The following is a 13797-nucleotide window of genomic DNA, read 5'->3' as shown; positions in this document are numbered from 1 at the left end:
TCATTTGAGAAATAATTTGATGACTATATCCAATGATGTAAATAATTTGATGACTGAATCCAATGATGTAAATAATTTGATGACTGAATCCAATGATGTAAATAATTTGGTGACTATATCCAATGATGTAAATAATTTGATGACTGAATCCAAGGATGTAAATAATTTGAGTACTGAATCCAAGGATGTAAATAATAATTTGATGACTAAATCTAATGATGTAAATAATTTGATGACTGAATCCAAGGATGTAAATAATCTGATGACTGAATCCAAGGATGTAAATAATTTGATGACTATATCCAATGATGTAAATAATTTGATGACTGAATCCAAGGATGTAAATAATTTGAGTACTGAATTCAAGGATGTAAATAATAATTTGATGACTAAATCCAATGATGTAAATAATTTGATGACTGAATCCAATGATGAAAATAATTTGAATACTGAATCCAAGGATGTAAATGATAATTTGATGACTAAATCTAATGATGTAAATAATTTGATGACTGAATCCAATGATGTAAATAATTTGATGACTGAATCCAAGGATGTAAATAATTTGATGACTGAATCCAAGGATGTAAATAATAATTTGATGACTAAATCTAATGATGTAAATAATAATTTGATGACTGAATCCAAGGATGTAAATAATTTGAGCATTGAATGATGTAAGTAATTTGATGACTGAATCCAATGATGTAAATAATTTGAGCATTGAATGATGTAAGTAATTTGATGACTGAATCCAATGATGTAAATAACTTGAGTACTGAATCCAAGGATGTAAATAAATTGACTGAATCTAAAAAAGTAAATAATTTGATGACTGATTCCAATGAAGGGCAAAATTCACCCCTTTAAGTAAAATCAGCCCAAAAATTAAGGATAGATTATTAAAGTGAGAAAAGTCAAGTCTAAACAGTAATCTACAGTAAACAGTTAAGGTTAGTTTAGATAATTCTCTCAAACATCTCAACAAACTTAGTGATTACAGTAAATAAACACTAAACCTACCAGCCAAATACACTGTAATATTAGTACAGACAATACCAAATACAACAGAAATTAGCTTTACTGTTCGCAGCTAATACTTTGCTGAGAAAGAGTTTGATGAAGAGTTCCATATATTGCAGAAATGGTCATATTCTGTAGTAGACTTGGGAATTTCATGCCTGACTAAATTCCATGATGCATAGATGTAATAATTGGCATGCAATATAATCTATGTATCTTAATTTTATCCTGTAGTTGGTTTAAAGGGATGTAGTCTGAAAGATCAGAATTTAGGCGAACTGTAACACTTTTTAAAATGAAAAGTCTCATCTCATTTATTTTCATTTCTTAACAAAACCAAACACTTGCCTTACAAAAGAAACAATTCTAAATCAATTTGATTATATTGTAGATGAATCCAAGCTAAATGTCTTAGTAGTAACTAAGTAAATGACATCATGAATGATTCCAATACTCTAACCAATTGTGCCACAGTCCCTCCTCAAATTGAAGACAACTGAACTATTGATTTGAGGACTACATCCCTTTAAGATTGAGAATTTTAGTGTGTGTAGTTAATGCATGCTTTTAGGCTATTTATTATTCAATCAATGTTTTAATTAGTATATAACTAACACTTGTTAATTGTTAATCAATATATTAAACTAATTAATGTGGTTATTTATTATTCAAATACCTTTATCATCAAACAAAATTCCTTAAATATAAAAAATACAACATATACACATTAATACAATATTATTACATAACCAAGATGCAAGCTAATCCATAGGCATACTTTATTATGTTACGAAATTTATAGTCATAATATGTAAATAAGGTCTATTTCCACCATACTGACTTTCTTCCATGATGTCAGTGGTTGGAGTAATTACCAACAGACTGGACAATACTATTATAAAGCCAAATGTCTTCATAATCTAACCAACATTTTCTGGAATTTCAAGAAACCCAGATGTTGGGTAGGGAAATCAAAATAATGCAAATAGACACACATATGTGTCCTAAATTTTTGAATAATTAAATACAATAAAACATTTTTTAATTGAAAATTGGATTCTGTTTTTAAAGATAAAGAAGATGATCACAAAAAAAGTTAAAATAAAGAAAAAGGAGAAGATGACAAAAGAAAAGGAGAAGATGGTCAAAATAGAAGAAACAGCAAAGATATCAAATGAAAAGGAAGAAGATGGCAAAGCTAAAGGGAGAAGATGGATAAAGATAAAGGGAGAAGACGGCAAAAGATGAGAAGAAGATCTGACCAATTCTGTCTATATAATGTTCTATTATGATGATGATTTTGAATTTGTAGACATTCATCATTATTCACACCCACATCTCATGCCATAACTAATCTGTTACTAGGCAACACTAAATAAACAAAATGATAAAATTTCAATCTTGTTTATAGAATCAAATCTAAGTAAAGGCAGTATCTTTTTTCACAAAAGGCATTCATGATCGTATAATTATTCCACGAAGTCACTGTTACATAAAACTCTTCCAGCATAGTACACTAATAAAATAATTTCTGATGCATGATGATTTATGTAAGGATGGGGTTCGTGCGGACAAGTTAGAATTAAGCCCCAGCAAAATTCTTCAGTTCAGCGGCGACTGATTCATCTACAGTATTTTTATACAAAATCAAAAAGATAAAGATTTTGATACATTTTTGGTAGCTCAAAATTGTCAGAAATGAGTTCTTTGGGTCTTTAATTCTTCAAATTTTCTGAGTAGAAAATCTGAGCCCCAGCACCAATTCATTCCTGGCGATGGGGCTGACTAGAAGACTAAAGTGTTTGATCGCCTGTAAGAAACTAAGGTCACATCATTTTAATAAGTTGTAATGAACATCGAAACTGAAATTTGATATATCTGGAATTATGCTTGAAAAGGAATGTCTGTAAGTTTTGTTGACGCAATAGTGATGTCATACACACCACAGATAGATAGAAAACTGGCTTGATTGAAATGAAAGCAATGAATAGCCCCGATACATATAAAAAGTTAAGAAAAACCTTTACAATCCTGTTAAGATGCTAGCAGAAATAGTTTTTAAAAAATGTTCATTTCGATCAGATTTTAAATACTAATATTAGAATTGGCAGTCTTTTCCTAGACTACAGCTATAACAGGATATATGTTATAAAAACACAGGAATGGTATAACTCTAAAGATATCTATCTAAATATCATAGACTGAACTATTTCCGATATTTCTTGGACTAATGAAGCAGTAAATGGCAATCTAATAGCAGTTCTAATTCCACAATAAGTTCATCTCCACAATGTCAAGATATTACAAACTCTGTCTCATACCTTGACATCATAAGGTACCTATCTTTTATCATCGAAGTTTGTAAATATAGTGATTTGATACAGTATATATACAGTAACAAATACAACCAGAGAGATTTATAATATATGGCTTATTTGTTTAATGTCTTTCCGTTGAGGGCTCTGATTGGCTATTCTCACTTGCATATAATCTAATCAAATTGCTGCATTTACAAACTTCTGAGATACAAGAAAAGTGCCAAATGATGTCAAGGTATTAGACATAATACCTTGACATTGTGAAGATGTAATAATACATCATTATCTGGTCAACATGCTCTGTCATGAAATCTCAATTATTAGTGAATGAAAGATCCATTATATTCTGCAAGAAAAAATTCCCAAGTGAATCAATCATGCATTGTTAAAATAGATCACATTCCTGGAATTCCATTGTCTGGGACAATTGTCCTGTTAATCAATATATTGACCATTAATAAACAGACAGATTTTATCAATTATTAAAGGGATTGTTATGAGTTTCAGTGGATAGAAAATATTCAGTCACAATTAGCACTTTCCCAAATCAAACTTGTTGACTAAAAAAAAAAAAAATTCTTCACTTAGGCTCTAATGGAACAAGTCAACAACAAGTCAGCAATTATGATAAATTAAATCAATTCCATTATTTCACATTTTAACTTTGGAAAACACAATTATTATCTATGCTTGGAAATTGATAGTTACTATGGTATCATAGCAGTTTAAAACTAGCAAGCAAGCGATCATGAAGACTATAAAGCATATATTGGAAAGGATAAATTGCAACTTGACATCCTATATCCACTACTAAAGTTAATAAACAAATATCATATTAAATATTATTTTAACAGCATTCAAATTAAATAACATACTCAATCATTAATTAGGAAATGATTAATTTTGTTCAGTTGTTGTAGAAACTACATGCTGCTATGTCTAAACCTATGTTCACATTACATAATACAACTATGTCAATATCTCAGGAACATTATTCTAAAAAAACTTAAATTTTGTTTAAAATAAAAAAATTGTTCACTTTGCAATCTGTACAGGTAGTGAAGTCAAATACAACCAGAAACAATTTCAATTGTTTTGACAGCAACAAACTTATTACACAAGTGTTATTGTTTGAATTCTGTTATAATTTTGAATTTGATGGCATTAAAAATAAGGTATCAAATAAATTTCAAAATGAAACCAGCTGTCCATGGAATAATGGAATAAAATTTGGTTATACATTTCAAGCACTTATCATATTTGAAAACGGAGTCCAAGCATTTAAAAGTTTCAAGAATAATGTCCAAGAAGTTGAGAAAACCTAAACAACATCTGTCAGCATGAACATGATCAAACAATGTCCTACAAAAAAATATTAGCCAAGACAATGAGAGCAGCCATTTTGTTAAAGAGACATTCCTGTTAATTCTACATCATCATCAAATGTATTGTGTTTAACACAGCATTCCAATCACCTTACCAAAATCCCAGGGCCGTATCTTATAAGCTGGATAGTCAGGGTAATCATCTAGATCTAATAAAAGCAAGATAAATATCAGACAAAATATAATAGTGAAGCTAGCTTTAAATATTGAAGTGGCAAATAGTAATTGGCTAGTGAATAACAGAATAAAATAACTTGGATAACAATTACTTTGACATTGGTAAGCTCGTCATCTTCATGAATAACAATATTTGTAAAAGTAATTGTTATCCATAAAATTGTTCATTTAATCTTTTAATTTTAAGCTTTAAACTTGCAACTATAGTAAGTGAAAAAGCTTGATTAAAACAACAGTATTTGAATCAGTAAATAGTAATTGGATAATGAATAACTGGATACTATAACAATTACTTTGACATAACTTGATGTAAATTACCTAATTAGATAATAGAATATAAGTTGTTATAATATAATTCATAAATGTAATTGTTAGTCATAAGCTATTGTAAGTCAAGAGTTATTTGTAAGCTTATTAGAATTTTAAGCTTGCACTGCTTACTGAAAATGTAAGCTTAAAATAAAACCTGAAGCTGAAAAAACCTTTAAATAATAACTTAATAATGATCATAAAAACTTTAAAGATACGTCTCATTGAGCTTGAAGCAGCTTTAGATTTTGAACAGTCAAGCTTATTTGCAACCCTAAAAATCTCAAAATGGCAGAATGCATAATAATTGACCAAAAGCATAAATCAAATAATAACATACAAAAAAATATTGTGATAAATGCCTTTAACATATTGCATTGCATATCATTATTGATAAATCAATGTAATATGTCACACACATAGAATGATATCAATATGCAATTCAGCATTAAATAGAATACCATATACTACATGTACAGATATTAAACACCCTACCAAAAGTTATGAAATGTTATAGCTCTAAGCTAAAAGGCATCTTAAAATAATTTATCTTAAAGGAATACTACCTCTTAGAATGGAGATCAAATTTAAAGTCTCAAACTTGGTCAACAAGTGTATATATTCATCAGTTGGACATACCAGTCGCCATGACTAAAGACTAGAATCTCTATATAAGACGAAATATCCATTTAACTTCATCATTATTGAAACATGCTTCTAAGCAATTTTTTATCATATTAAGAGGTAGTATACCTTTAATCATATCAATTATTCATTTATTTATACATGGAGCCTTGTGTTTGATTAATCATAACTTTAAAATCATTTTATAAAGATGATGCAGACCACTGAAATGAATGATGTGAGGGGCCTCAGGAGGACAGAAATTTAATTGCTTTCCGTTCTTATTGACAATTTTATCATCTTCTAACAACTACTATGGAATGGATGATGGCCAATTAAAATCAGAGTGACAACCACATTTTTATTAAAGTGAATCAAGTGAGAAGTTTTGTTGTCAGTGCGCTCTGATAATATAACCAGAGCGTCCAGAAGCCACCAATGCTAACAGTTGTTGAAAGTGCAGTTGCTCTTTTGGAGGTAGCAAGGTGAATTGTGTCAATTCAATAGATCTATTACAAGGGTTGGTTAAACTGTTTCAGGCCTACCTAACTTAAGATTATGGGACAGTCATTCAACCATCAAACATTGATCAGCCCATTATGACAAACAGGGGCTGTTGATTTGGCTTTATTTGCCAGACATGACCAGCAGGGCAGCTCAAATGTCCGACAGTCAATATCCTTTTCCGGACACCAAGCATAGGTCCATGACAGTCCAAAAAAAACTTCATACAGTAAACAACCAGGCCATGTTGACATTAATGAACTTTTGTTAATGCATATTTTACTGTAACACATAAGAAGTTCTTTCTGTCAAGAATAAGGAAGCTTAGGGTTGATATGAGATATGTATTTTTAGGAAGGGATGTGCAAAAGTAAATCAGTAAAAAATTTCACAGTGTTTTGTTTTATCAAGATTTCTGATCATAAAGGATATTACTCTGTGAGACAAGTCAAAGAGATTTCACACTGAATGAACATGTAAATGACATGCCTATAATTTTACTACATGATACAAATATGTCACTGAACAATGAGAAAAAGCTTTTTACATCATCATATTGAGTTGACATCATATAATCAATATTGTCTATAGCTCTGTACAATATAAAAGAAGTCTCAGGTCAAACTTGCTAATGGAAGAATCTGCAAACAATTGGACTTGCACAGATTGGTGACATCTGGGCGAATCTGATCTTAGCTATGATGAACTTTGTCTTGTACTTTGACTGTAATAGGCACCTTTTTTCACCGATTTTTACAAATGCCGCAATGTACACTAGTGGATTAGTGGATACAGCCAATCAGAGCCATGATTTATGTTAACAGTCTGAGACTCTGATAGACTGTATTCGTTTAAGGATAATACAATCAAATTGTCACATTTTGTGTGATACAAGTAAGGTGGCTATTTAGTCCACCGTAGAGGTCTAATCAGCCGTCAGTTGCCTGCGTTCTTCTTCCTTATATAAGTGCTTTTTATAAAGTACAAATATACACAATAAAATGGAGGGCAATGACAAAAAGTTGTATTTATTGACCAATTTTTAAAAAATTCAAATTGTGTCACATAATATAATATTATGCCTTTGTATTTGGAAATGATTCAACAGGAAGTTCATTTCAATAGAAATTTACAATCTATTCAATATTTCCTTCGCTAATATAGCAAAAAATTGTATTAGAAACTTTTCCTTTTTGATTATTGTGAACATGTATTTTGGCCCATTAAGCTTATTTTGGTACATTAAGGCCAAATCTATATTTAATTATAATATTATGAATCAAAGTAAACGCCACACCTAAGTTACGTCATATTATAGTTTTTATATCATTTTTGAATTGCAACTCTTATTTTTAAAAGGGATGATGGCTTCAAAAATTCTTTAAACCATTGAAAATCACTAATCATAATCACAACCTCCTTGAGATTGAATAATGTAACTTTCAATGTTTAGAAAGCTAGATCTGCACCAAATATATGAAAAACTTGGCCCTGAAAAAAAGGTAGAGCTAACTTTTTTGTGAATTTGAAGCTAGCCATGAAAACTTTGATGACAATACATATCCAAGGCAATTCTGGGACTGTTGCAATACGATCAAATTTGAAAAAAGAAGACTTTATCAGAAATTGAACAAGATGTCAATATAAAAATAACATGTTCTATTTGTGATTTTACAGGTCAAGGTGATTAAAGTACTGTTATTGTTATTAACCCTGTAAAAACCAGGTGTGGGCCCTGAACTATTATTGATTCTTTCAACCTTCTGTTACATGTCTCTTAGAAATACCAGTATATTTAGTCAATAATAAAATCATTACAATCACTATACCGACAGACACTCTTATCTATCAAACAATTATACTGTTTGCAATACCCAATTGTTATACACATTGCTCTAGTTTGAGCAAAAAACATTAATTTTATTGAGTCTCTTAAGAGACTTTTTTAGAGTGTATTTGCACTGTCTTAAAGTTATTGTGTCTCCCAGGAGACTTAAAATTACACTGTCTGTCAGTGCTTTATGGATTTTTTATGGCATTTGTCTCAGCCTTCACTTTATGTTGTCTGCAGGTGTCTTAAAATGACATTGTCTGAAAGAGTCTTGACTTTATGTTATCTGCAAGAATTTTAAAATTTCAGTGTCTGAAAGAATCTTGAATTTATGTTTTCTGCAACAGACTTGAAATTACAGTGTATGAAACAGGAAAAAGACTTGACTTTATGATGTCGACAAAATACTTAAAATTAAATTGTATGAAAGAGTCATGACTTCAAGTTGTCTGCAAGAGTTATCAAATTACAGTGTCTCAAAGAATCTTGACTTCATGTTGTCTGTCTGAGTCACAAATTTATGATACCTGGCAGAGTTAAGTTTATGATGTCTGATTTTATGGAGCCAGAAAATACACTCCTTAGATCTCTTGTTGTATGTGTCTGTTACAGTTTTGATGAAGTTTGCAAGATCCTTGAGCGTTATTGGCAGAGTCGGAGTTAAATAGGCCTATCACAGTATTAAATCTAATAGTGCAACAACAAAAATGAAAATCTCAATTCAGTTTTAATGTACATGGCACGACCTGAAAAAGCCAGTCATAGCACATTTCTAACTTCAATGAATTATATGATTATTTTTGTAATTTCCATTCCTTGTAACAAATGAAATAAAATTGTAACTGATGCTGGGCATCACCAGTCAGTTTCTATCCGTAAGCACTTTTAAAAAAAGCAGCTGCACAAAAAAAAACGAAGCTTTTAGAGCTAGAGGACATATGATACCATATCTTGACAATTATTCAGAATTAATTATTCAAAACCTGAGCCATTTTAATTTTACATGCAATAAAGGTAAAGGAGAATTAACCAATTATTACTGACACCCAAATAGGAGAAAAATATTAATACTAATACCATTATAAGTAAAACTTAATAATTATTTTACAACATTTATAACACATATCCACTTTGATTCATTTTACTTCAAACTATAAATGTGGGTTAAGGCACAGAAAGTTTGATTATAGGCTACATCTACATTTTATATGATTAAAGCTATAAGCAAACAATCTGATTTCCAACAACTTGGCTAAACAGCTTATCCAAAATTAGAAGATTGGTGAATTACAGAAGACTAATTGATAATGATAGCGAGGCAATTTTAGCCAAAGTTGCAGGGTTTGCAAGCTGATTCCAAATCAAAGTGGATATGTAACCCTAGTAAAAATATACTTGTGGTTAAAACACTACATAGATGAAAACGGCAAAATAGATATTAGAAAAGAAGAGAAATGTAAATAAAAGCAAAAATATACTAATCTATTTGGACAACATGCAAAATTTACCTTCTTCTAATTCGGCTTCCAGTTCAGCTGCATAACAAAAAGAAATGAGGAATAAATGCTAAAAATCTCACATAAAAAATCAAAACAAGACCAAAAATCACAATAATTCAATCAAATATAATCAAACTAAATGATGGTTGTCTTGTCAAATTGATAATCTTCTTACACAGACATTTTTTCGAAAATCTATTTGTGTTTTTTTAATATGTTTATGTGATGTGTAGCAGCCAAGAAACACATATCTTCAAGTTCCAGATATTTTAGCTTATTTAAGGGATGCTGTCATCTAAATATATGCTTTACTAGCTGTTAGAGCTCAATTTCAGCTTCAGCTTCTCAGAGCTAAATTGGGCAATTAGGGAATAAGGATGGTTTATAATCAATCACCCATGACCATGAAAATCTAATTGACTGCTGCATGCTTTAATTTTCCTATAAGAAATTTGTATTACACCTATTTAAAGGGACAGATTCACCATTTTTGGAAGTTTATTTGGGTCTTCAAAAGATGTAAATAGTTTTCATACGAACTAGATATGTATGAAAATTGCATAATTCCTTTAAAAATGACGATACAAGGAATTTCACCTTTTATATTCACATGTCTCAAGAAAAGACGAGTTCTTATTCTAACTTTTAAACATGGATAATTCTGAACACACATGGATTTGAAGTCTCAAATTGTGAATATAAATACTTGAATATCATACAATATTTAAGTTTTAAGAAATGGAATGCATGAATTTTTAAAAAAAATCAATTTGACAAGATAAACTTATATTTATTCTAGCATAACATCATTATAATTATAATCATGCTAACATATCAATTTATATTACCTTCATCTGTTATATTATCAACCAGTTTAATAAAAAATAATAATATAAATAAATAGATATTCAATAATTATAATTTATATAAATAATATCAATAATATAATTTAATACTGTTATAATTATCATTGTTTAAATTACATTCAGAAATGGAAAAGAATAGTTTCTGACCATTTTTCTGTCTCAATGAAAAAGGACTAAAGACAAATTCTTGGTCATAATCTGTACAATGAGGGAAAATTTGCCACACAGTAGAGCTAATAATGTATAAGATTTTCAATTGTATTTGATATGCTCAGAATCTGTTTACTTTCCATCCATGACTAGACAATTTCATATCAGCTCTCTGACACCAATTCAGATACAGATGGGTTGAAAACGATAAATTTTGTTGAAATTGTGATTTCTAAAGTATGTTTTATTGAAATTTCTAAAGTATGTTTTTTATTGAAATTTCTAAAGTATGTTTTTTATTGAAATTTCTAAAGTATGTTTTTTATTGAAATTTCTAAAGTATCATGAAAATATGCTGCATTGCAATTTTGAAAATTTTGCATTGCATCTTTCAAAACAACTTAACAAAAAATTCCCATATCATTGCAATGGTTTTTATATTATCTTTTTAAAATCTAATAAAATAACACGAAAAGAAATATCAGAAATAATGTCTAATTAAGAGGATATCAGATATGCTGTCAACATGTTTATGATACAAAATCTGTAATCAGGACAGCTAATTAATCAAAATATACATCCTTGAACATGTCAATTTAATTAGAATTAATTAGAGCTATGGTTTTCTAAAAGATTTTGCCAGCTGAGCTCAATTTCAGTTATCTATCAATCTGATTAATATGCAGATCTGGCTGTTTTGTTCATGCTTTTTTCCACTTTGATCTGACAACATCTTTCTTTAAATTGTGTTCTGAAACATTGTTAAAAGTGGCAATATACAATGATTTTTAATGAATATTTCAGAAAACACTTATTGAACAGACCACTTTATTGGTTGACCCAGAACAGGGGATGCATAACAATATTGTCAGATCATGGTTGGCAAATACAGAAAAAACACATTAAGAATGCGATTTAATCAGATTGATGGAAAACTGAAAATGAGCCCATTTGACAAAATCTTTTAGAAAACCATAGCCCTTTAACTGAAATTAAGGTCAGCTAGCATTGCAAAGATTTAGAAGACCATGTTCATCAGAATGGAATTTTGTTATGTCATTGATAAAGAGAGTCAGATATGACCTATCTTTGATGTTATGATTCATGTAGGTTGCCAGGTCTGTAATTAATATAGTGTTATTTAATCAATACTAGTCTATAACTCTTTGTTTCTCAATTCTCTTTTAATGTCGTCTGCTACTATTATCAGAACCTATCAGAGTCTTCTATGTCATCATAGAGTAGTGCTGGGTAGCCCCAATCATGCCACAATACATCAGTTACAATATGATACCCATCGCAATATGAAGTAATAGAATAAAATTTATCAAAGTTTCAATATATAATAATTTATAACTTTATTACTGTGATATATGATAATATTGTCATAGGAGTGGTCTTATAAATAGTTTCCAACAATTTCAGTCAAGTCAGTGACAAAAATTCATGATTTCATTCGCCAAGTTTTTATGGAATGGGAGGTATCATCAAGTATTGATACATGGCTTGTGATAGGATACACATATCATGGCATGTTGTATCCTGATACATCGATTCACTGATACATCATGTCAGCACTATCCTGAAGTATGATTTGGAACTGCATCATCTTTCAGAGAGTTCACATAGTCAATAAAGTTATTGGTACAATCACAAAAGGGGTTTTGAGTTCAGTATTTGTATTAAATTTTGTATTTGTATCTAATTTCTAACCATCATGCAACTTGTTTCAGTCGATACTACTCAAATGATAAAATATACTGGTATGCTAATTCCTCCTAGTTCACATGACATAAAATAGTTAGATGGTTGGCTAGTAGACAATATCAGTACCATACATAATGTAATTAGATATAGTACTATCTGACCTCTCATTACTCTGATTACTGGTCTATCTAATATCAATGCTACATAGTACTTCTTCTGTGGACTCATTGGTGATAAAATGAATCACATTAGTTGATTTCCATGGTGTTTTGACACAGATAAGTGAAAAAGTGATTTAGTGCTTGCAAGACAGAAACAATCTGCATGTACAAAATTAAAATACTGTATTCATATCCTATTTATGATTGTACATTGTTCATAAAAAGCCCACTAAAGAAGTCAATGATGGTCGCCAAATTGCTTTCAAATAAACATGTTGTTTAGTTGGATATTGCCAATGGTGTCAAGAAACAATACATATCACTAGGCTATAATACCACATGTATCAATACTAATCTAATCAATACTTCAATTATTTCCATTTACTAACTTAAATAAAACATAAAGCGATGAAGGCAATTGTAATGTAAACATAGACCTGTTGAACTTGAAAGCTCATAAAATTTTCAGTGTGTATGTGAATTAAAATAGAACCATTCATACATATCAACCTTCAGTAAAATTGATTTTCTGAAAGAGTTCTTAGCTTTTACATTTGTCCTATCAATACAAAACAACATTAATTATGTTCCACAATGCAAGTCTACAGTACTTATTTTGGTGTAAAAAATCTCAGCAGAAAGAGCTGGTGCAGTATGATACATAATTGAAATTATAGCCCTCTTAACTATTTACTTTGATAGAGCTGAATTACTGCTATCTGTATTGCTTTGATAGAGCTGAATTACTGCTATCTGTATCGCTTTAAAGAATTAGAATTAGACATCCAGTTCCTCTACTATTATATTTTGTTGAAATTTCAATTGTCATTGCCTCCATGACCTTTAAGGCAGTTATGACCCATATAATTATGTCATGGATAAAATTAATTTTCTTATTAATACAAATACTTTCCCCTCATATTGAAGGCAATCTAACTTCCATGGTGTAAGAACTATGAACATAATTCTGAAAAAATACTTGAAATTAAGCTTTATCAGCTGGCAATTATACAAATATTTAAACTTTTATATCTCATGAATATATAAGCTGTACCAATTATTCTTCAGGAATTAGTTGTTACTCGAACATTTGAGCAACTAGACAAGGAACTGGTCCTTGTTCTGCAATATCTTATTTATGCAGTGTGGCCCAAATCCACTCTTTTAAGAAAATCTACTGGAGATACCAAAAGACTTTCTGAAAAGATAACTAACTATACAGCTTTTAAAAATATCTATATAA

At 29.9% G+C, this 13797-nt stretch overlaps 1 protein-coding gene across 1 annotated transcript; it reads right to left on the bottom strand.

Annotated features, from left to right (window-relative positions):
- Positions 1-1874, bottom strand: LOTGIDRAFT_168253 (hypothetical protein; the record flags this gene model as incomplete). The annotated part of the gene is made up of 3 exons (XM_009066129.1): positions 1-638; positions 1700-1720; positions 1865-1874. The coding sequence occupies 3 exons, from the start codon at positions 1872-1874 to the stop codon at positions 1-3; spliced, it is 669 nt and encodes a 222-aa protein (XP_009064377.1).
- Positions 1875-13797: the final 11923 nt, after the last annotated feature.

This window comes from Lottia gigantea, assembly GCF_000327385.1.
Source record: "Lottia gigantea unplaced genomic scaffold LOTGIsca_73, whole genome shotgun sequence".
NCBI lineage: Eukaryota > Metazoa > Mollusca > Gastropoda > Lottiidae > Lottia > Lottia gigantea.
The sequence above is the reverse complement of the archived record's forward strand: the minus strand, read 5'-3'. Positions and strand labels throughout refer to the sequence as shown.